This window comes from Pelodiscus sinensis, chromosome 7 (assembly GCF_052426305.1).
Source record: "Pelodiscus sinensis isolate ZL-2025 chromosome 7, ASM5242630v1, whole genome shotgun sequence".
In the NCBI taxonomy this organism is placed as follows: Eukaryota; Metazoa; Chordata; order Testudines; family Trionychidae; genus Pelodiscus; species Pelodiscus sinensis.
This window is the reverse complement of record NC_143058.1, coordinates 38970820-38995860: the sequence shown is the minus strand read 5'-3', so window position 1 is coordinate 38995860 and position 25041 is coordinate 38970820. Positions and strand designations below refer to the sequence as shown.

At 40.4% G+C, this 25041-nt stretch overlaps 1 protein-coding gene across 1 annotated transcript in view; it reads left to right on the top strand.

The window, feature by feature from the left end:
- Positions 1-24355, top strand: part of GALNT3 (polypeptide N-acetylgalactosaminyltransferase 3) — a 50965-nt gene extending 26610 nt beyond the window's left edge. Inside the window, exons 2-11 of the mRNA XM_075933522.2 lie at positions 1647-2258; positions 5287-5459; positions 8054-8203; positions 10926-11160; positions 13897-14014; positions 14424-14624; positions 16652-16783; positions 18248-18349; positions 22582-22734; positions 23321-24355. Of these exons, the coding sequence (XP_075789637.1) occupies positions 1744-2258; positions 5287-5459; positions 8054-8203; positions 10926-11160; positions 13897-14014; positions 14424-14624; positions 16652-16783; positions 18248-18349; positions 22582-22734; positions 23321-23443 (1902 nt within the window). The 5' untranslated portion in view covers positions 1647-1743 and the 3' untranslated portion in view covers positions 23444-24355. The remainder of the gene's footprint in view (positions 1-1646; positions 2259-5286; positions 5460-8053; positions 8204-10925; positions 11161-13896; positions 14015-14423; positions 14625-16651; positions 16784-18247; positions 18350-22581; positions 22735-23320) is intronic.
- The last annotated feature ends 686 nt before the right edge of the window (positions 24356-25041 follow it).

The following is a 25041-nucleotide window of genomic DNA, read 5'->3' as shown; positions in this document are numbered from 1 at the left end:
GCTGCATGTCCTGCAAGCAGGCAGCTGCTATTAGCTGGAAATTGGCCATTAGGAGCTACTGGAGGCAGGAGCAGTGTGAGAATCCTTTGCGCCTTCCCTCCAGGCTCTCAGCATTCACAGAAGCACATGGCCTTGCAGTAGCGTGCAGAGTGCAGCAGGGGTTGGGGGTAGGCAGGGAATGGCTGAGGCGCTCACAGACCGGATCCGGTGGTTTGGTGGGCTGGATCTGGCCCGCAGATCATATTTTGACCAGCCTTGGCATAACCTGAAATTCACTGAGTATTAAAAGACTGGGCCTCAAAATCTCTTTCTTTTCTTTTTTTTTTTTTTTTTTTAAATAGCACTTATATTCCCACTAGCTGGAGTTACCCGGCGTTGCTCGGTCTTGCTCCTTACTGGCCGATTCGCTTCCCTCGCCCCTCCCTCCCCCCCGCCAACCCTGCTTCCTGCCGGCCGGTTCTCCTCCTCCCGATCTCCCCCATCCAGCCCTGCTCCCGCCGGCTGCCCCCGACCAGCCCTGCTTCCTGGCCTCCCCTTCCTCCTGGCCAGCCCTGCTCCCCTCCCAGCCAGTTCCCCCATCAACTGTGGCCATTTTTCTTTTTTAAGACTATCTGGTAACTCTAGCCGCGGGAGGGCAGGGTGGATGCTCAAGCTGTTTTGCGCGTGGGGGTGGGGCAAGTCCCGGACAGTACTTCGGGGCCGCAGGCAGTGGGCATGTGACCTAGGGTGGGCGGGGCTCCCCTGAAGTACAGCGTGGCGGGTTATTTTTGATTTTTACAGGTTGAGATCAGGCCTGATCAGGTCCAAGTACCTTAAAACCTTCTCCTGGAGGAAAGGTTATCCCATGGAAAGTTTGGTTGCGGTAGGTCTTATAGTGTCCAAGTTATTAGAGCACAAACATACAAACGCTCTCCTTTATATATTAGATTAGACAGTTAATAATACGATATTGAATTTAGCCAGATTACTAATATATGCCAGGGCCTCAAAAACCTGCTCACCCACCTGATTACGGTGAATGGAAATTTGGCCTGAGTAGCGTCAAGTAGGATGAGGAGAACTCTCTTGCTTCCCTCTCTAGAAGGAATAAATCTAGGGAAGTCAGGGAGCAGAGCAGCCCAGATGTTCTGAGGGAGAATAGAACTGTTGAAATTTCTATATTTTTGTTTGGGTAGGGAGGAGGGAAGGAAGGACAAAAAGGCTGTTGATCTTTTGAGAACATGAGGGAGGATTTGGAGACCAGAATGTTCAGGTTCAGAGGAGGAGAATCTGTACTACCAGGAGGACAGCAGCTGGCTCCCCAGTCCTAGATGGTAGGCTGAAGAGAGGGCTTCTGCAAGAAGGTAGGGGACAGAATTGGCTTATGGGTTTGGAGTGTGGGAGAGAACCTGTGTTAATTTAGTGTAATAAAATAAAACAATAATTAGTAAAATATGGAATTATTACTTTAATGTCTGCGCAATTACATAAAAATACAACATTAAGGTTGCAGAGTCAAATATTGGTAATGCCAGAACTTAGGTTGCTTACTTAACTTTAATTTGGTCCCTTTGTTAAATCAGTTACTATTAATTTTTCACATTTTGTATTTTTGCATTGTTGTTCACATTTTACTTCATACATATTAATACTTTTTTAATTTACAGGTGTTTCTATTTCAAGAAACATTATTGTGACCAGTTTGATGCCAAAGGACATCTTTAACAGAGTTTTTTATAGATGTGATAAACTTTTAACACCAGAATGGCTCACCTAAGAATACCAAGACGATTGTTTAAGAAACTGTTTTCCCACTGGAAAGTTTGGAAGTTTAGTATTGTTGTTTTTGTTTTTCTAGTATTTTTGTTTTTACTACAAAGAGAAGTAGGTTTTCAAGATTCTGAACATGAACCAGAGATTAAACAAATTGTGGAAAAGAAAAGTGATGTATTAGGTTTCATGTTAAATGCTGTGAACAATATTAAAGGTGCAAAGCCAAAAATGCAGATAAAAGCACCGGTTAGGCAAACCAATATTCCTGGAGAGAGACGCTGTTTGCCAGGACATTATACACTAGCAGAACTGAAACCCTTCTCAGAGCGACCTTCTCAGGACCCCAATGCTCCTGGAGCTTCTGGTAAAGCATTCAAAACTATCAATTTAAGCCAAGAAGAGCAGAAGGAGAAAGAGCGTGGGGATGAGAAACACTGTTTTAATGCTTTCGCAAGTGACAGAATTTCTTTGCACCGGGATCTTGGACCAGACACTCGACCTCCTGAGTATGTTGAAATCCATACATTCTGAGAGTAACATACTTGTCAAACATGTAGCATATCCTTACAGCAACTTGGGCAGCATTTAAATATACAGAACACCGTAAACAAATGTCTTGTAATGCCATCAGTCATATGGTATTGAATAGAAAATCTTTGATTTACAAGTGGAGTCTGTTGAGATACAGTCAAAGCTAAAAGTTTTTGAAAGACTTTCTCTACATTTCTTCAATATCAGATGTTTAGAGATTAAGTAACAATCAAATGAGTTTATGATAAAACAATAAGGAGTCCTATGGCACCTTAGAAACTAGCAGATTTATTAGGGCATAAGCTTTCATGGTAGGGGTTGGCAATAATTTTTGCAGCAGGGCTGCTTAATTAATTTTGGTAGGTAGTCAACAGGCCTGGGGCAGAAGGGGCAGGGCTTGGGGACTAGCCTCCACCCAGAGTTGTCTGAAGCCAGAGGCTTTGAATTAGAAACACAACAAAGGGCTCACGGTTCCTGGCCCTACTGCTACCACATTGCCTGGCAGCTGCCTGGGGTTGATGTGGTTATTCAAAGGTCTTATGGCTCTGGCCCCAATAAGGGGTAGTGTTGTGACCAGGAACTGGGAGCCATTTAAATAAGATTTGGCTGCCTGAGACACCGCTTGGAAATTTGGTGGCATGGGCAGCAGGCTATAAATAGAAAATAGCTAGATGCAGTCCACAGGCCAGATTGAAGTGTTAGGCGGACTGGATCTGGCCCTTGGGCTGCAACTTGCCCAGCCCTGTTTCATGGGTAAAACCCACTTTTTCAGATGACGTGGAGTGGAAGTTTCAGAAGCAGAAGTATATGTAAGGATGAAGTTGCTTGTGTTAATAAAGTCAATCAAGTCAGGGTGGAAGTGGTTCTTAGTGGTGGTTTTTTTGTTTTTGGTTGGGGAGGAGGGTGTTTAGTATTTTTTGTTAAACCATCTGGCAACCCTCTGTAAGGACTGACCGGCCTAGGCCTCTTCCCTTCTGCCCTTGGCCCCACCCCTTCTGGGGGCATGAAGCTTTGCCCTGGGGCCTTCTGTGGTTTTCACGCCTGCTGGCAAGGTCCATAGGGATAGTCTTGTTAATCTTGTAGGGAATGTGTTCCGTCTGTGTGTCCTGTAAGCTTTGTATAGTGCTTGCGGATCTGAGAAGAAGCATAGCTTTACAATTCTAATGTCCTTGAGTGGAATTTGCTTGGCTTCCAGAAATTACAACTTTCAATAGGTTTGTCTGCGAAACTTCTAACTTTCAATCCAACCTATTTTTTTTCTTTTGATTTGTTTTTCCTTGCAGTCTCCACAAAAAATATTAAGAAGTTTATAATGTCTTCAAAGGCCTCATGGAGCTTTCAGAAATTCAAATAATTATAGAAATAACTTCAACAACTGGCCAGCCACTTTTGTTTAAAACAATTTCTATACCCTAGACTTCAGTGAAAACAAATGATTAAAAATTGCAGTTTCTCAATGATTTTTTTAAACTTCAGCCAAAGCAACAAACAGATTCTGAGATGTCTTCAGGAGATTACTACTGCTTCCCTAAATGAAATGCTTATGGATACCTTTTGGAGCACACTGAATCTATTGCAGTAAAACTTCCGATAATCTGGCACCTTTAGGACCCAGGGGGTGCCGGATTATCAGATATGCCGGAGTACCGGAGCGGGGGGTGGGGGGCTATGAGGGGTCTGGGGAGGGGGTGGGGTTCGGCGGGAAACTGCGCAGCGTGGGAGAGGGCAGCGCTGTGGGATCAACCCAGCAGCACCCCAGCTGCTCTGCCCCCCGGATTCCGCAAGTCAGCCGCTGCTGAAACTGAACAGCAAATGACTTGTGGAAGCCGGGGGCAGAGCAGCTGGGGTGCTGCCGGGTTGGTACCACAGTGCCGCCCCTTACCTGAGCGGCGCTGCGGGACCGGCCCGGCAGCACTCCAGCTGCTCTGCCCCTGGCTTCCCCAAGTCAGCCGCTGGTCAGTTCAGCAGCAGCAGACACGCGGAAGCCGGGGGCAGAGCAGCTCCAATTGTCCAGCTTGCCGGAGCACTTCTGGGTTCCAGTTGGTGCCGGACTATCAGGAGTGCCGGACCACTGGATGCCAGACAATTGGAGTTTTACTGTAGTAAGATTCAGAACAATTTTGTGAAATACATCACAAAGAGGAAAAAAAATCTCTGCTTATTTTTTTCAGGTGTAAGGTCAGGGGTTCACCTTCATCTGTAAAATAAATGAGTTAGTGTAGTGTATACTCAGTCTCTAGAAAACAGGATTTCATCACATAACTACTAGAAAAGAACTGGTACTATTCAATGTAAGTGTTAGACTTGCCCATTTTGGCAGAGAATATATGCAGAAACAATAGGTGGCCTATCTGATCTGGTGATGAGAGGGAAAAATGGCATATAATATTAAAAGCATAAATATTTCATTTATTTATTTATTTTATTTAAAATTATATAGGTAGGGATTTGGAAGATTGGTAATGAGATAGGGATTCTCTTATTTGGGTCATTAGTTATAATTATGCCCAGGATGACAAAGGCTAAAAGTTGTCCTCAACTGATGAGTGGCTAGTTGTCTATAGGAAATTATTGTCTCCTTAATCTGTTAATGCTCATTTCAGTGATTAGTAAATAATAATAATGCCAAGTAGAAATTGTATGAGCCAACATTTGCATGCACAATTCCCATTGACTTCCATAGGTGGTATATGGTTATAGTTAAGAGGAAAACTGGACTCTATTTCAAAGGTACTTGACATTACTGGGGTCAGAAGTAATTTCACTCTTCAAATAGATATGCACAAGGTATTAAGAATTGGCAATCAAGAATTCTATTTGAGATGTATGACATTTGCTGTATGACATTTTCCATTTTTTTATGCTTGGATGGAGCTAAAAATTATAAGAGAAAAATGCAATATTGGTCATTTGTCTGTTACCAAAAAAAGGGGTATTTTTGAAGACCGAATTAGAGTTCATAATTCAGTTTATTTAATGTCTAAAAGCTCTTTTAATCTTTAGATGTATTGAACAAAAATTTAAACGTTGCCCACCACTTCCTACTACAAGTATCATAATAGTTTTTCACAATGAAGCATGGTCTACTCTGCTGAGGACTGTTCACAGTGTGATGTATACTTCCCCTGCCATACTCCTAAAAGAAGTTATTTTGGTGGATGATGCCAGTGTAGATGGTAAGGGAAAAAAAGTTTTTTTTTTTAATTTTACTTTTCTAATTAATCCATGTTAAAATTATACCTGGGATTACTCAGTCAGTGATATCTGTCTTGCATCATTAATGGTTAATCAGAATGAGAGAGCCACGGTTATCGCTTTGCTTAGAGCAGGGCTGGGCAAAATATAGTCTGTGGGCAAATTCAGCCCGTAGGAGCCTCAGCCAGTTTCCTGCCTGCCCTGCTCAGCAGTCAGAAAAGCTGGCTGTGGGGCCATGTGTGCATCTTTGAATACTGAAAGCCCAAGAGAGGGAGGAGAGGCTTCTCGCGCTGCCCCTACCATCAATAGCTCCCATTGGCTGGTTTACAGCCAATAGCAGCTACTTGTGTATAGGACAGGCAATATGTGAAGTACCCCTCCCCTGCACCTCAGGCTCACAGTGTTCAGTTCAGAGCAGCAAATGTGGCCCCCGCAACTTCTCTGAGCACATACAGAGGCATGGAAGGCAGGGACCCTAGCTAAGGAACCTTCTGGGCTGCTGACTGGGAGCCACCCAAGTAAGCATCTCCCAGCCAGAGCCTGCCTCTGGCACCACACTCCATCCTCCCACCAATCCTCTACCTCCCTCCTGCACCCCTATCCCATGTAACCAAACCTACTGCACACCTGCTCCAGCTCCCATATACCTTCCCAGACTCTGCACCTCCTCCTGCATGCCTGCTCCAGGTTACAGCCCCCTCACAGACTCTGCACTCCTTCCTCCTACACCTCCTGCCTGACCAGAACCCCTTCTTCACCCATATCTCCTCCCAGACCCTGCACCCCAATCCCTTGTCCCAGGTCACAATCCAAACCCCTGCACTCCTTCCCCAGGTCACAATCCCTTCCCAAACTCTGCACCTCAGTCCCCTGCCCCAGGTTACAATCCCTTCCTTCACCTAAACTCCCTCCCAGCTTCCACAACCCAGTTCCTTACCCCAAGCTCCCTTTTGCACCCAACCTCCATCCCAGACCCCACACCTTTTCCATTAATATAATAGAAGGGTGTGGTCCTTGATACTCTCCCCAGCATCAACAATTATTGCCCACCTCTGGCTTAGAGTGTATGTATTTTACTTAATTAGTTTTTATTACTCTCATACAAGATGAAAAATGCAAGATTTCCCCCTTCTGTTAATTCCATTTGACAAATATGGATTTCTTTTCTATTCTTCCCAGTGTTCTCAGACTGTACCCATAACAAAAAGTTTATATATATTTTTTAAATTATAAGGTTTAAATTATACAGCAGTGCCACTGAGATTAGTGGAGACACTAACTCTTGGGGAACCAACTTATATTGCACTTCGTAGAAGAAGAAGTACTAAGTTAAAGCAACCATGTTTTAAGCAATGTTTAAAATGACCTGCAAGTATTTATGCATGTACTCCTCTTTAAGTCTGTAACTAATCTCATTAAAGTGTTTGGGGATAAGAGACAATATGAGAAGAAACTTTGTTTCCTACAAAATAAAAAAGTATTAAATGATTGCATATTAAAAGAACTGCAGGTAGAGCTCTAGGTAATTGTCTAAATAATCACAAGTGCATATACTTCGGATGATTAGAAAGCCAGTTTTCAAACTTGTATACACTGAAATTCTGAGGCAGACCTCTAAAAGAACACACATTCAGATCAATATACCTAATGTTGTTTGCAAATTCACGTATTTGGAATATCTACAAATTTGCAGATAAGATGTATTGAATCGTAGAAGTCCACTATTAATACGAAGGTTTTGTACCCTCTCACTTCTAAAGAAAAACTGAGACACAAATAAATTGTCCTATAGGTTTTTATCCATCTATATATTTAGAGCTCCTAATGCAGGTAAATACTGTAGCTCTTAATTGTTTATGCCTATAAGATGTGCACATGCACCCATTTGTACTTATATTTGTGTATGTAATTTGGGTGGCTAAGTGCACAATTATTCAGTTTGATTGCAATGTTTGGGTTTTAAGCACTGAGGTAATGCAAATGCAAAATACAGGCCTATTGGACATGTCTCTTGCATTGTGAATACTTTTATTACTTTTTCGTAACGTAAGATCAGTAATGGCCAACAGGAACTGCTTTTTAACTGCTCTGTAGTAGAAATCACTTCTGTCAGAGGTGAATTCAGTTTTATTTTTTTAAGAAGTCCTGCTTCCACATCCCAAAATTATTTAAAATGTAATTTAGTTGGACTTGCATTGGCTTTTTTGATGTCTACTGCAGAATCTTAAATTGAATTCAGGCTTTGTGGTGATTATTACTATTGTGTCTACCTATGACAGAAATACTGTTTTGTTTTGTTTTATTTTAGACTCATCTAAATGAAATGGTACCCATTGTTTTAATCTTTAAAGCTTTAAGGATGAAGATGGTTTCTTTTCAAATCCATATTTTATAAACTTCAAATTCCAAAAATATATTTAATCATAGGCTATTCAGTAGAATTTAACTTTTTCAAAAGTTATTTTTTTGCCATACTGGCATGCAAAGTTGATCATGACAGTTAAAGAAAAAATCCAAAGGAATATGGCAACAGGTTGTTACTGTTGAATATTCTGAAATCAATTTCTCTTTTCAGAATACTTGCATGATAAGCTAGATGAATATGTGAAACAATTTCAAATAGTTAAGGTAGTCCGACAAAAGGAAAGAAAAGGTCTAATCACTGCACGATTATTAGGAGCTTCAGTAGCAACAGGAGAGACACTCACTTTTTTGGATGCACATTGTAAGTACATCTGTGCTATTTGTATAATAGATAGTAGTATTAATTAAAATGTCAAGTATTTAAGAAATCGCATTGTGTTCATTTTACAAACCACCTTTTTCAATTTTACTTTAATTGTCTTCTCAGTATTATAAATGTAAGCTTTACAAATGTATCTTTTAATATAAAATAAGTGCAGGAAAGGTTAATGCAGCACTGTTTAACGGAAGTGTTCAGTTTCTTGTACTAGGGACGCTAAAAAGGACTCTGAATAAACTTGTAATCTGGAGGATGAAAAGAGAAGCATAGTCTCTGGAGTTAGCATGGGCATACTGATGGACTGTGGAATTTAAGTGTTTTATAAATATACATTACTTATCAACTTCCTGTGCAGTAGCTAAGTACAGTTGTTCCTATTTTGCATATAGAGAAATGATTGTAGAGAGAAATTAAGCGACTAGACTAAGAGGGTGTCAGTGTCTGAACTGGGATTGAACCCTGGGGAGTTGTTGATATCAGTCTCTGCTAGTTCAGTAGAGCTCTTATACTGCCAAGCTAACTCTCCTTGGAACCTTAGGCTACATTGGTAGTTCATCAGAGGAATCAACAAGGCTGTAGGTAGTTGTAGTGGCTGAGAAGGAGGTTCTTGTGTACAAAAAGCCGAGTGGGCTCTTGTACATTTCAAAAGCAGGGAGCACGGGGCCTCGGGCTCCCATGGCACTTCTGCTTTAGAAATATAGCAAGAGCGCTGCTCTTGCTACATTTCAAAGGTGGAAGCGCCACCAGTTCCCCACTGTACTCCTGCCTCCCTCCCATGGAGAGAGTGCTGGGGGAACCGACTTTTAAGCCGGCTCCCCCCACCACCGGTGCCTGATTTCCCTCTTGTTGTGTCTCTGTGATGGTGGGGGAGTGACTAGTCGAATTGGCTATCCAATAAGCGTATGCTTATCGGATAGTCAACAAGTCACTTATATCCCTACCACGAGCAGCTATATGGTGAGTAACTAATCCATGCATTTTAATGGTGACACCTCTGCCCCCGCCAACCTCCTGCCCCAGTGCCCAAAGCCTCCTCTTACACCCTAAACCCCTTATCCCCAGCCCCACCTGGAGCCAGCCACCCCCAGCTCTCACCACAGTGGGGGAGGGGGAGGGTAGCCAGTATGAAAAACTTGGGCAGATGAGTGTACAGTGACAAATGGTGAGGGAAGAAACCATGAGAGATTGGGGCTGCCTCTCCCAATCCCCTCCAGCTGGCCTTACAGGGGCAATAGATGCTCTGTCCAGAGCCTCACAGGGGCTGTAGGTGGTACCCAAGCCTGTGGAGACACCACTCTCCAGCAGCAATAGCTCCCACTCCACCAACCCTGCTTGCAGTGCAGACAGAGTGATGCAAACCTTGAGTTCTCCTTCCTGGCAAAAACACCAGGTAGATGGGCAGAGCAGAGTAAGTACAGGAGCCACAATACAGTCAGAGCTGGGAGAGGTGGGCCTCAATGCAAAGTGCGTGGTCCAGGTAACCCCTTGACCCAATCCCATGAAAGTGTGGGAGGAGAGAGATTGAGCTACAGAGGGAGAGGGATGGAGCAAGCAATGGGCAGAGCCTTGAAAAGGGACAGAGCAAGGTGTTCAGTTTTGTGCAATTAGAAAGTTGGTAACCCTAGATATACAGATCAGTTGGCTTACATTTAAGGCTTTCTTCTCATTTGAATTATAAGCTATTAGGAAAGTATTAGCCAACACTTACTTTTTAAATAGTCACATTAATATTATTAGTCAGCTAGTTTATACTGGTAAAATTTTATGCAAGGGTAGGAGAATCTTTTAAAAACAATTTCAAGCATAATGCATTATTTACCAAGTATTTTAATGCTCATGAAACATTACAAATTCTAAAATGATTGTTATGGAAAATTATTCCAAAATGCTTAAAAACATACTTACTTAATTACTTAGAATGCTCTAAATAAAATATTGGAGTCCCATCACACTTGATGTCATGGCTTCTGGGCTGAATCTTTCATTAATTATCTTCAGTCTTAGTTCTTTGATTGCAGACTGTCTTTCACTGTCTCTGTCTTGTTCATGATTCGTCTCATCGCAGGGCCTTATCCAATCTTCTGTTCGCTTTTTCTAGCTCCTTTTTAGTCAGAGTTTATTTTGCTATTTTCTTTTTAATGCCAGTACTTGCTTTTTTCCCGCCTCCAGACATATGATCACTTATGCCACAATCTAGATCCATTGAGCAAGATTCACTTAAGTGACTTTAAGCCAGTGTTTTTCAACCTGTTTTATCATACATGACCCACAAGTTGAGGACCACAGTGTCCTCACCAAACATCTGTGCCCAAAGCGCTTTGCCCAGAGACCCCTCCACAGAGTGGGGCCAGGAGATGAGCACCAGACGTGGGATAAGCAACGGGACCTTCGACCCCAGACACTGCTGTGCAGGATCAGGGAGCAGCCAGGAACCCAACCCTGACCCTGCAGCCTACTATGACCAAATTCTGCAGCCTTTGGCACACAGCTGAGCTGGTCTGTAGCTGTATGCTAACTGGAAAGCATATGGCCCATGGATTGATAATTGCTGATATTTAATTTTTTTTAAAGAAAAAAGTGTGGATTCTACAAAATGACTACATTCAGTAATATCCCCTTAATTATACATTTCTTGTGAAGAAAAATTCCAATGTTTCATTTAATTAATTCTTTTCTCTCCACCTTCCCACCCCAATCCTTATAGGTGAATGCTTTTATGGCTGGCTAGAGCCATTGTTGGCACGAATAGCTGAGAACTACACTGCTGTTGTAAGTCCTGATATTGCATCTATAGATCTTAATACTTTTGAATTCAGCAAGCCTTCTCCTTATGGACACAACCACAACAGAGGAAATTTTGACTGGAGTTTATCATTTGGATGGGAATCTCTTCCTGAACAAGAAAATAAAAGAAGAAAAGATGAAACCTATCCAATTAGGTACAGTTGAGCTTGTAGAATGTTTGAAATTCTTCACTTTTCAAATTTATTCTAATTAGCAACTTCTAAACAAAGCAATTCTTTGCCTGAGGACGAGAACAATAGCATGGAATCAGAAGTTCTAATATCTATGGCTTGTAGTCTTTCACTTATTTTACAAATCACATTTTTATGAACAACTTTAAAATGATAAACATAAATGTTGTCCTTCTCCACTAAATTTTGTTCGTAATTTCCCATAATTGCTTTTTTAAATTATTACATAATTTTAAATTATTTTTCACCTAATTCTATTTTGAACAGGTAGATATTATGGTGATTAGAATACCATTAGCCTGACTATGCTAGTACTCCCACTGGAGCCAACAGCCTCTATAGGTAGGGTTGCCATGTGTCCGGTATTGTACAAGACAGTCTGGTATTTGTGCGCTCTGTCCAGTAAAAAAAATCAGACAATATCAGACATGTGCAATGTCCGGTATTCTCTGATTTTTCCGGCTGCACAACGGACGGAAACCTGGCATGGGCGGGGGGAGTGGCTAGGAGTCCCAGCTGGGAAGCGGGGCCGTGATTGCCGCCAGGAGCCCTCCGTTGGTTGAGTGTAAGGAGGAAGGGAAGCCTCCTCCTCGCACCTGCGTCTCCGGGAGCCTGCGCGGGACAGGCATCAAGTGCCCAGATCAGTCCCGCTCCCCGCCGGCCAATTTGCTTATCCCCCCTCTCTTCCCGGCCGGCCGGTTCTCCCTCATTTCACCTCCTGATCTTCCCTGGCCAGGCCCCTGCCCTCCCCCACCCCCCGGCTCTGCTTCCTACTGGACCGTTCCTGGTCTCCTCTAGCTAGCGCCGCTGCACTCCCCACCCCGCCAGCTCTGCTTCCCACCCCCCCTTCCTCCCGTCTACCCTTGCGGGCCCCGATCCTCCCCAGCTGTGTTTTCTGCCCCTCCTTTACTCCCAGCCATCCCCCCAACCACGACCAGCCCTGCTTCCCGTTGGCCCCCCCATCTCCGGCCAGCCCCGTTGCCCCCTCCCTCCCATTAGCTGTTTCTAAGCCCCCTTCCTGGTCAGCACCACTCCCTTCCTGTCCCCCCCTGCCCTCCCCCGGTGGATTTGCAGCCGTAATATATTTCAGAGAGAAAATTGCTAGTATAGACACATTACAGTCTCCATAAAGCATACAGGTTGAAACAGTCTCATTGTATGATACTTATTTAAACTCATATTTGGGCATAGTACTGTTTCACAGCTAGAAAAAAAAATAGCAGAACCATCCTATGTATGTTACCAGAAAAACAAGACAAAGGAGAATTAACAGTAGTTAAATGTGGGTGAAGTTAAATTAATTTTCCTGGAATGCAAAAACATTTTCTGTGTATTCTCATTCTTCTTAGTGTTTCATTCTAAAACAAACCAATACAATGAACTTAAGTGCCTCTATCCTTATATCTTAAACAACACTTGATATCCTGTCTGTCATAATTCAAAAGTATTGACTAATTATTGTATGGCTACAGTGGTTTGTACCTTGCATCTTAGAAATGTGTAATAGACTTTAATGGTAGGTGCATCGGCAAGCGGGGGAGAGGTGGAGGATACATATTTTTTATTAGCTTTCTTACCTGAGCATCAGCTTTTGTCTGTTACTTCGTATTTTACATTTTGTAATACTTCAAGAATTTATTTTATAAAAAACACTAAGTGGGGACTTTCTGGATGGTGGCAAGTTTGTTAAAATATCCAAACTTAGAAAACAAGTTTGTTTTCGGTGTTACTTATCTGCTTACAAAGATGGCAGATACCCAAATCCATCAACTACTACATCCATTATAGTAATTTCTATATTTAGAAAATATTTTTTGACTTTCAAAACTTGTTGTAACTAAAAGTTTAGACATGCTATACAAACACTTTGATATACTGTACTTAAAAAATCTCTTAAACTAATTAAATAGCTTGCAAATTATTTATGGCTACTGATCCAGAAAATTCCACCTCAGCATGAGACTGTTTTTCTTGCATCTTCCTCAGTGACACACTGAACTGATGTTGTACTCCTGAGAATAAAGCCAGAATGAAAATATTCAGGATCACTGAGAAGGTGGCGAATAGAGACAAACCTTTTTTTAGTATAATTTAAGAAATGTTTCTGAGCAATCCTTCTCAGAGAGTATTACTGAATTCATCTACCAGAATAATCACAAAGAAAGGTGCACCTCACCCAAATTCCAAAACAGCAGAAGTGCTGGATACCATGGTAGTGAATAGCTGTAGCTGACTTCAGATTGAGTATATTGGAATAACACACACAGTGGTTGTTCTTAATCTAAACACATAGGAGAAAGGCCAGACAGCTTTGCTGATGCTCTCTGCTCTTTCAGCAGTTTTTCTCTCAGCAATTTTTCATCTGTTTGCTGGATTGCAAGATGTTGCCAACACAGTTTAGTTACAGGTGAGGAAAAATTCACAAAATTAACTGACACGTATAAATAGAGAAATTTATTGATCTAAATATACAGATATAGTGACTTTTATTTTAACTATAACTACTCACGTGAACACTTATTCTGGCAAAAGAGAGCCTTTCCTCCCCTAATTTTAGTTTGTTGTGCAGGAATAAAAAGAAATTAAAGTAGTATAATTGCAGTGATATAATTAGGCAGGTGAATGTCCCCAAAGAGAGAAGCCCTTCTGCCAGTTTAAATCTTGCATCAGTAACTTACTTAATCATTTCTCTTTTTGCAGATCACCTACTTTTGCTGGAGGTCTATTTTCAATATCGAAAAACTATTTTGAATATATTGGAAGTTATGATGAAGAAATGGAAATATGGGGAGGAGAAAATATCGAAATGTCTTTCAGAGTAAGTTTAGAGAGATAATCATGTGTGTAGCCTTACTTCAGTCCACTATGTCAACAAAAACAAAACTGAAGCTATACAATTAGACGTTTGACCTAGTTGACTGATTCACTAAAGAGGTCAAGGATTGAAAGAATATGAAGACTGAGCTATCCGTCTGGACAACAATAATAGGCATGTTCATTCAGTAATGAAGTGTGTGTTTGGATTTGATATCTAAACTTTATGCTTCCAACATTCACCTGTGGACTTGAGGAGTTTTGATTAACAAATCCCATTTTCCTATGCAATATGAACTGGAGCGCTTAGCTGGATTCTTAAGATTAAACATTCAAATTATAAAGTATATGTTGTTTTCAGACACTGTAAATATTCTAACTTGAGTGGATTCATATCAACATATTATCACCAGGTATGGCAATGTGGTGGACAATTGGAGATCATGCCTTGCTCTGTTGTTGGCCATGTCTTTCGCAGCAAGAGCCCCCATACTTTTCCAAAAGGCACTCAAGTGATCACACGTAATCAAGTCCGCCTTGCAGAAGTCTGGATGGATGAATATAAGGAAATATTTTACCGGAGAAACATAGAAGCAGCAAAAATTGTGAAACAAGTAAGGTGGTGGTGGTGGTGGTATTAGAAATCACTCTTGCTGCAGTGAAAGTTTTGGTGAGCAAAAGTTATTTATTGACAAAAGTGTGTAACACTAATAAAAAATATTAGGAAAGGCAATATTTTATTTGCTCAAATATTTAGTAAATAAAGATGCTAGAACCCAATATAACACATGGATATTTCACTTACTCTTTGAATGCTGATTATTTGCTCTTTAAAGACCTGTCATTAGAGTTTGTAAAGTAGGATACTCACCCAACCCTTGATGTCTGGGCACATGCTGCAAGGGATCCTTGTTTCCACCCTGTCCTGTAGACTATTATACCCCTCAGTAGGTCTTCTGTGGCTCAGTCCTACAGCCAAGTCCCATAAAGTTCAGTCCCCTTTCAGGGTAACAACATGATCCAAGAGCCTTTAGTCCCCCTCTTGAGCTACTCTTAAGCCTGTCCTTCAGGGTCAGTCTTCAGTCTCATCCTGGGCTTAATATTCTTTCCATTGTGCTCTACTCTGGCTTTTGATCCAGGGCCCCTGAATGCCTTTTCCTATACAGTTTCTGATTCTTTCTTGGCCTTCTTTATAGTGCAGAATCAAAGAAATATAGAGCTGGAAAGGATCTCGAGAAGTCATCATGTCCAGCTCCCTCTACTGAGGCAGGATCAAATAATCCTAAGACAGTTTGTTACAGGTGTTTATCCAATTTATTTTTAAAAACCTCCAATGATGGGCATTCCACAACCTTCCTTGGAAGTGTATTCCAGAGCATAAACTACCCTTATGCTAAAAGTTAAAAGTTTCTCCTAATCTCTAATCTGCAGATTTAGCCCATTACTTCTTGTTCTAACTCTTTTTTTCATTAACCTTTGCTTGTAGGTCAGGTTTTTGTTTGTTGGTTATTCTCCTTTGGACTTCCTTCAGTTTGTCGACATCTTTCCTAATGTGTGTCACCCACGATTGGACACAGTACTACAACTGAAGCCTCACCAATGCAATATAGAGCAGGACAGTTACCTCCCTTGTCTTACATAAAACACTCTTCATAATGCACCCCAGAATGATATCAGCATTTTATTTTTTGTTACTGCGTCACATTGTTTGCTCATATTCAGTTTGTGATCCACTGTAATCCCCAGGTTCTTTTCAGCAGTACTGCCACCTATCCAGTTATTCTCCATGTTGTAGTTGTGCATTTAATTTTTCTTTCCTGATTGAAGTATCTAGCACTTATGTTTAGTGGATTTCAATTTTCTTGAATTCAGACCAAGTCTCCAATTTGTCACAGTCATTTTGAATTCTAATTCTGTCCTCCAGAGTCTTTGCAACTTCTCCCAGTGTGGTGTCATTTGCAGATTATATAAGCACAGTCCCCATTCCATTACCCAAGTCAAAACTAACCTCATGTAGACCACAGTAGTTATACTTTCACAGTTTGACTACTCTGCATTGCACTTCCTGCTTTGCAGTGAACAGATTGCATTCCTTCATTGATTTTGTATCTGAGATCAGAACAGAAGCAGATTAATGCTGTGTTTTATTTCATGGCCTGTGCACAAACAGTACATACATGCAGCGTTAAACTGCATTGCACCTGTGTGTGTATCTTCCACTACATTGCCTTACTTTAACAGCCTCACATTTTATACTTAGACTAATTTATTGTTAATCTAATATAATGTGTTGGATTTTCTTACCATAATCAGTATTTTCATAACTTTTGTGGTCCACATTTTAGGTGAAAATTTATTTAAAAAATCAACTAGCTTTTTGTAAAACTTGGGAAATCTTCAGTAAAAAACAATAAATATTGAAAACAAAGATCCATATATCACTACTCCTGAGGAAGCATGTTTTTGCTCAGCCATAGCAGTTGGAAGTGTGCAAGTCAAATATAATCAATTTTATGTAATATTAAAGGTATTGCTGTGCTCTGTTTAAACACAGTGAAACACCTTGTGTAGTGCTACTCCCCTTCTATAGTTGTATAAATCTGATTTATTATTGTTTTGGGTTATCTCTCTTTCCTAACAGAGAACTTTTGGAGACATCTCAAAAAGACTGGATTTAAGGCAGCGGCTACAGTGTAACAATTTTACTTGGTATCTAAATAATGTTTATCCTGAGGCATATATACCAGACCTGAATCCTCCATTATCTGGATTTGTGAGTGTATTTCCAATTTTGGTTAATATCTGTTTCTCTATATAATTCTACCACTAAACTTTGCCTGATTTCAGTCCTAAAGTGGTATAAAAAAACCCAATAATAGCCTGTTTAAATCAGATAGTATTAGCATGGTTCTAGAATTTCCCTGACTAGTATGGGAATTTTTCTCTAGATCTTGCTAGAATAACATTCTTTAGACTGATCTTTTAACCATGTGTATACTTGTATTTTTTAGGGAAATCTCCGTCACTAGCAGTGGTGGCCCTGCTGCCTCCCGGTCTCACCGGGGCAATTTCACTGTTAGGCTTCAGCTCCACTGCCTCCCAGCCTCCCTTTTGACTGGTATCTCACAACCCTGTTCAGCTGGTATTAACATTAATACTCTTAGGCTGCGTCTAGACTGACATGATTTTCCACAAATGCTTTTAATGGAAAAGTTTTTCCGTTAAAAGCATTTGCAGAAAAGAGCGTCTAGATTGGCATGGACGCTTTTGTGCAAAAGCACTTTTTGTGGAAAAGCGTCCGTGCCAATCTAGCTGCGATTTTGCGCAAGAAAGCCCCGATTGCCATTTTCGCCATCGGGGCTTTTCTGCGCAAAACAGTTTTTAGCTGTCTACACTGGCCCTCTTGCGCAAATACATTTGCAGTAGAGGGCTTTTTTCCGAACGGGAGTAGCATAGTATTTGTGGAAGAACACTGACAATCTTACATTAGATCGTCAGTGTTCTTGCGCAAATTCAAGCGGCCAGTGTAGACAGCTGGCAAGTTTTTCCGCAAAAGCAGCCACTTTTGCAGAAAAACTTGTCAGTCTAGACGCAGCCTTACAGTTTTTAGCACTTAGGTGGCTGCAGCAACAGTGGCAGTACCAGAAATGGTCAGGGTAAATGCAACTTCAAATAGTCTGTAACATGATTTATGGAGATAAACTCCTGCTCAAACTGATGAGGAAAACTATGCTCGAGTCTCTTTTAGCTTTTCCCACAATAGTCTTGGCTACTTCCACACTGTATCTTGCATATGGCTTTCTTCTTGGAACTTATCTATGAGATCACTATGTTTTCCTCCACCATATTACTCCTCATGTGTTAGAGTGCCTACAAGAGGTTAGCCAACAAATATTGCCTATGTTCAGGTGCATTTGAGAGTAGTTAATGTTTATTGTTAACGATTTTATTTGTAGCTATCTCCTACAACATTAATAGACTGCTTGCCATCTTAGACTGCCAGTTGTTCAGAATAGGGAATATGTCTTCCTAAGTGTATGGACACTGCCTACCCCATTGGGAGTACTATCGGAATACAATAACGAGGTTTTTTTATATACATGATTTAACTTCTAGGGCGGACAGAATTGTATGTCTAAAGGTAGAACATTAAGTAAAATAGCTGTTTATTCTCTTTAAATGTTGGCAAATTTTAAATAACTTAGTACTATGCAAAAATAACTTTGTTTTTCTTCAGTTAAAAAATGTAGGTAGACGTCTATGTCTGGATGTTGGTGAAAATAATCACGGTGGCAAACCATTAATTATGTATACTTGTCATGGCCTTGGGGGAAACCAGGTAAAATGTTGTTATATTCAATTTCTTTTCAGCTGGTCCACGCACCTATAATGTATCCCTATGCAAAGGTTAATTTCTCTTCTGGTTGTTTTGGCATAAATATCTTAATATGAAGAAAATCTAGTGATTTTTGTTACCTATATTATTTTTTTCTTGAGAGGATAGTAAATATAAAATTGCAAGGAAGTTTTTAATTTTTCAATACTATGTTTCAGATTTTCAAAATTGCTTGTACAAAATCTATACACGTCACTTTAGATAAATGCCCTGGCACATTCATGCAAATGAGATATTGCATAACATACAATGGTATCTGCATACCTAATAAGTGTGTGTAAGGTAAAAGTGATCTTAAATTGTATTAGTTTAAAAAAATAGCTTTGGGCATCTTCACCTATAATAGCAGATGTTGACACTGTAATACAGGTTGAACCTCTCTTGACTGAGACTCTCTGATCTGGCAACATCCCTGGTCCAGCAGGACCATGGATGTACCAGAACCAGAGTCCTGGTGGAGGGCTAGTGGCTGGGAACCCTGCAGCGGGGCTAGAGCCCATAGCGGGGCTGCTCTGTGGCAGTGAAAGCAGGAGCCCAGGAGTAGGGCTACTGCCTGGTGCCAAAACTACAGGCGATGGGGGAGGCTGGGAGGCAGTGGAGCTGGAGCCTAACAGTGAAATTGCCCTGGAGAGACCAGGAGGCAGCAGAGCCACCCGGCAGCACAACCAGGATCCTGGCAGCCTTGCTACCGCCAAGAGGCCCAGCTGCCCAGCGGGACTAGGAGGCAGTGCGGCTGCCCTGCGGGACTGGGAGCTTGACCATGGGCTGCTTAGTGGTGGGGCCAGAAACCTGGGAGTGGGGCTGACCAGCAGATCAGCAAAAAGCCCAGCAGCCCTGCACCGCCTGGCAGAGCTGCCTGGTAGGCCAGGAGGTAGCAGAGCTGCCCTGCGGGGTTGTCACCAGGCAGCACAGTTGGTTCCCAACAGGGGGGCTGCTCTGTGGGGTTGGAGCCTGGCAGTGGGGCTGTGCATGCCAGCAGCCAGGCTGCCATGGTAGGGCCAGGAGCCCTGTGTGTGGAGGGGCCCATGGAAAGGGGAAGCTATCTGGGAGGTTGGCAGCGAGGTCATGGCTGGGGGAGCCAGTGACAGGGTGGTCCCAGAAATGATGTTCACTGGTCTGACAAAATACCTCAACTGGGACTGGTCAGGTCCCAAGGGTGTCAACCGAGGAGGTCCAACTTGTGAGTGCAAACTAATACAGACAACCATTTCTTTTGAATTTAGAAAATTGTTTGTGCAAATTTCCAGTATAAGGATATTCCCAGGAAGAGTTAAACCTCCTTTTCTGAGTCTGGGCTATTCAGTAAGCCTTCCGTTAGTAAAATGTATAGGGGCAGTTTGATGAAAACTTTTCTGGACATGTGCAATAAGTGCATAGAATAGACATCACCCAGCTGATGCCAGTTCACTACTTTGTCATGTAACTTGCAGTTCTTCCTCATTTAACGTCTCTGTTACAGAAACACTTTTTTCCTCACTTTTCCTTTGTAGATGTTATTTTGACTCTTCTTTTCTCTTATTCTTCCTCCTACTGCTTTCTCTGTCACCAGGACTCTCAATGTCAAGGAGGAAGCCGGTGGGAAACTGTCAGTGGGTGATCGAACAGCCAGACCTGAGTTACCTGCCCTGTCATGCTTACAGCCTCATAGTTGGGAGGTCAGCGTGGTCTGCCCTGTGCCAATAAAAATTTATCATTTTAAGAAATAACATTTTACACTTCTGAATTTCCCAACAGGAACTCTCCTTGACACACATTCTTGGCGGCAAGGACTGCCTTTTAATGTGTGTTTGTATAGCATACAGCAGAGTGGATTGCTGTAGTTTTTAAAAAACAAACAAGGAAGAGTCTGTCCTGCTTTCTTAAGTATTGCCTCACACAGTCATTAATAATCAATGCTATATAAAACACTGTAAACATCAGTGCATGTTTTATAAAAATAGTTATAACTAAAAAATTATCTCACTACTGATTTGATATTTGGTTCTTTTATCAAATCTTTTTTTATAATTTTCTCTCCCTCTTTTTTCCTGAGTAAAATGATTGGCTATTATATATAGTATGTTCAATTGTTAACAATATTTAACAGCTACACAACCAATGGGGCTGATCCTACACCCTTTAATTAAATGTAAATTTTCCCTATTAGGGCAGTTGTAGGTCAATGCTAACTGACTTGCTATGTTTCCTATTACACAGCATTTTCCTTTGGATCCCATTCACTGTGTTACTTGAGGAATTCTACTATACTGCTCTTTTTAGAGATTTACACAATCTTGGTACAAAAGCATGATATCAAAAGGTTGCCACATGAATGCACATAAAAGTGAAGCAAAATTCCATTTTTAAAAAATGTTTTTTTGCTCTATCATAATATTCTGAATCTTGTTAAAATTCTTTAGAGAATTCTAGATGGTGCTGCTAGTGGTGCACATAGTAAAATAGGAAGTGTGCTGAGCATCTTTAAACAATATATAGCTTATAAACTTTATTGATTTGGTTTGAAATTTTCCATATTGGGTGTCTGCCTCAAGTTGATTTTTTATTTTAGTAAAAAGTTGGGTATAGCTTACATGTCAGAATGAGATTAGGGAAAAACACTAAACTCCATATTTAGAGATTCAGTGTTTTGGAGGAGGGACTTAAAATCTGGAAAGGTGATCATACTGGTGTTATTGATGTCTTTTAATCATCCTTGTAAAACCCTGCCAGAATGTGGCCGACTTTTGAGCATTTAAAGTCTCTGTTAAGCATATGCTCATAGAAATATGTTAGAGGTTGTGAGCTAAATTCGGTGTATATTCCATTTACACTGAGCATACTGCATCCCAGGTCAGCAGGGCCTGAACAGGACTTTCTTTGCAACTGTTCCTTTGTGATGTTGGGCACAGGAGCTGAGAGCAAGGATACTGTTTTTCTTGTGTCAACAGTACTCACCCCACTCCTACTGCCAGTAGGGCCCGGATGGCGGTGAGGAAGAAGCTGACTGACTGGAGTGCAGAACCAAACTTGAGAGTATGAGGGAGACTAGGGTGAAGAGACTGGATAGGGGGAGATTAGGGAGATATGGGAAACCTGAACGGAGTTGAAGGGATAAGTGAGATGAACTTGAAGCTGATGGACAGATTGGTATAATTAGGAAGATGAGAACAGAGGAGGCTGGAAGGGCTGGGTCTTAGGTGGGGTCACGGGCAGAATGTAATAACTAGAATACACTCCCAGAGTAACCTGGGATTCCTGAATCTCCACATTCCTACTTTGCAGCAAGTGATTGTGAAACATACTGGCAAAATGTGTGCCTACGTGTCCTTTCAGTGATTAGCCTCCATAGAGTACAACAACCTACTTTTGTATCAGTTATTCTGTGAAGTGGCTGAGATCTGTGCTGTGGACATAAATGTTATACCCCTATTAATGAACAAAGTTACAATCAGTACGTTTCTACATGGTGGAATTTGTTTTTTCCAGTTCCTATTCTAAAAAAAAAAGGTAGGAAATTACATATAAAAATCCATTAAAAGACAACCAAAAATTAGGAAATGTTAAAATTAAAGTTGTCCATGCAACCTTAGTGTGCCTCAAACAGCCAAGTTTCTATGGAAAAATAGTAATGAAATCATGTAATTAAAATTTCTATCATAATTCAGGGGGATGCATTAAGATTGTAACAGTTTTTGTGTAATAACTAAAAATACTAGCTGTAATAATTAGTGAATCCATGTAAGTGAATATAGATGAATATTTTACTCGTGTAAACATTTGCAGAATGTGCATGATAAATATTTGAATCTTTATTCAATATTTAAACCGTTAGATAACAAAATGATACAAAGTTGTATGCAATGGTGATATAGGAGTGTTGGTCCCAAGATATTAGAGAGAGAAAGTGGGCAAGGTAATATATTTTATTGGACCACTTTCTGTTGGTGAGAGAACAAGCTTTCAAGTTAAAGAGGTCTTCTTCAGATCTGAAAAAGTAATTTGAAAGCTTGTCTCTCTCACTAACAGAAGTTGATCCAATAACAGATATTACCTTAACCACCTTGTCTCTCCAGCATGATACAATATATTTTTTAACCCTAACTTTTTTTGTCATAGAATTTCAAGGGATGAATTTAGTTGCTGTGGTTGCTTGTTCCCACCTAAAATATATAACTCTGCAATTTTAATTTATATAGTATTTTGAATATTCTGAACACTCTGAGATTCGACATAACATTCAGAAGGAGCTCTGTCTGTATGCTTCTCAAGGACCAGTGCAGCTTCGGGTCTGTAACTACAAAGGTCAAAAAACATTCACCCCTGGAGAAGAGCAGTGGGAACTTCAGAAGGTACTTCTAAGCAATTTATAGAGTAAATAAAGACATATGTATTTTAATTAAAAAGAAAAGATTTTTTGCTCAATTATAAGTGGCTACTGTGTTAGTATGACTTTTTAAAAAAAGACAGCTCAACTTTGGGGAAAAAGCGTTTATAGAATTTTTTAACATTTACGTTGCAGATAAAAATACAGCCTACTCTATATGGCAAACGTAAAATTATGGCCTCAATTCAGTGCCAGTGGAGACATGTCCACATTGCAAACAATGTAAACAATTGGTGCTAGTTGCACCCATATTGAATTGTCTTGGTGGAAATGCCAAGGATCAATAGGGAATAGAGAATGGACTTTTCTTTCGTCCCTAGAAATGGTCCCTCCCTGACAGCTTGATATAAATTTACGGGAGAATGTGAGGCAGTTTATAGTGCCATTGCATAGGGCTTTACCTGTGTTTATAAATAAGGTTTCAGTCTCTGAGTCGACCTGTTGGACCCTATCCCAAAAAACTAGCAGTAAATTCACAAAAAATTACAAACTTACTTAAACTTACTCTGTACTATCTTGTTTTGTTCCCACCCTTCACTTTCCTTTTCTAGGATCAACTGTTGTATAATGCAGCACTAAATCTGTGCCTTACGGGGAATGGAGAACATCCAAGTTTGGTATCATGCAATCCATCAGATCTATTCCAGAAATGGGTTTTTGGCCAAAACAATTAAGTACAACTGTATAACTAGGAAATATTTTGTTAAAAGAATGCATCTGCTTTGGTAAAAGGATACATATGCCTTGTGAAAAGTATATGTCCACTTTAAAACTGTGACTATGTACATACAATGGATTTTTTTAAAAGATGCAAAAGCTAGGTAATGTAAAATATTGCAAGAGCAGTTTTCTTATTTAAAAAAAGTATAAAACTGAGCAGTTGTAAATTCCCTTAAGATACTGTATAGAAAATACCAAAGAATATTTTGAGATCTCCACAGGTAGGAAAAATGTTTACAATATGTTGGAAATGTAATTTCCACAATAAGCTTAGCTTTTTATAGATGTTAACCACTGATTTAGAGATAATGTAATCTCTTTTATTTTGGTATAATTTGTAGGGGTTTATATATTCTCATTTAGTAATAACTTCAGAAAAACTGGTCAATGAAGGTTAGGAGTTGGAATCTTTGAACAATGTCTGGAAACTGTTAGGCCTTTATATGGTAATATTGTTTTTAACACTCAGTTTCTTGACTTTTCTGCTTATAGTTTCATTTAAAGAAGAAACAAAAGTAAAAAATACTGACTATTTTTAGCACTTCTCTCTCCAGTTTTACACATTTAAAACAATATTTGAATGCCTGAAATGAAGCCAAAGGGCAATCTTAGCACACTCTGTTTCATGCCCAGCCATCTTTATGAATTTTTTTTTCTTGCATTCAGCAATTTTTATTGATGTAATTCATATATTATTTAATAGAAAATATATTTGTCATGGTATTAATCTTGTATGCTTCTTTTTATTTAAATCTAATAAATATTACTGATTTAGCCAGCATTTGTCATAGATGTCCTAAACTGCAGATGGTTTTTGTATTTGTCATAGATTTCATAAATTACAGACCATAAACCTATTATTTGTTGCTAGCACTCTGTTCATTAGTGTTCTTTTATTATGTCAATAAATGTTACTGTTTTTAATGGCTGTCTTATAGTGATTCATGTAGTGTATACTGTACAGATTTCTAGTGCCTATTGGTAATTCCTTTTGTTTTTCCCTTGAGTGTCTGATTTCTATTCATAATCACTCAGGAAAGTCTAACAGTATGATAAAATTTTATAATGAAATATCGCATTTTAATAGAAAATAAAATTGCAAGTATATTTTGATGATATTCTGAATGAACAATTGCTGTTTTATTTATATCCTTCCATAATGAGTATTTTAGAAGTACAGCATTTTTCCAGTGTACTCTTGGGCAGTGGTTCCCAACATTTTTTACACTGAGAACCGGCAAACCCATTTACAAACTCTTGGCTAACTGGTAACATTTTATTTGCATATTCATATTCATGATGGTAATTAATTTTAAGAGGTCACTTTTCATTTTACGTTGCATCCGTACACAGGGCTGGCCTTAGGCCGATTCAGCCGATTCCCCAGTGTGGGGCCCCACACCCATGGAAACGACGCATGTGCCGTGCGCCCGGGGGACCACGCATGCGTTGTACTCCCAGGGCATTGCGCATGTGTGGGCCCCTGAGCGCACTGCTCATGCGTTGTGACATCCGGGACGCACGGTGCATGCATCGTGCCTCCGGCGCACGA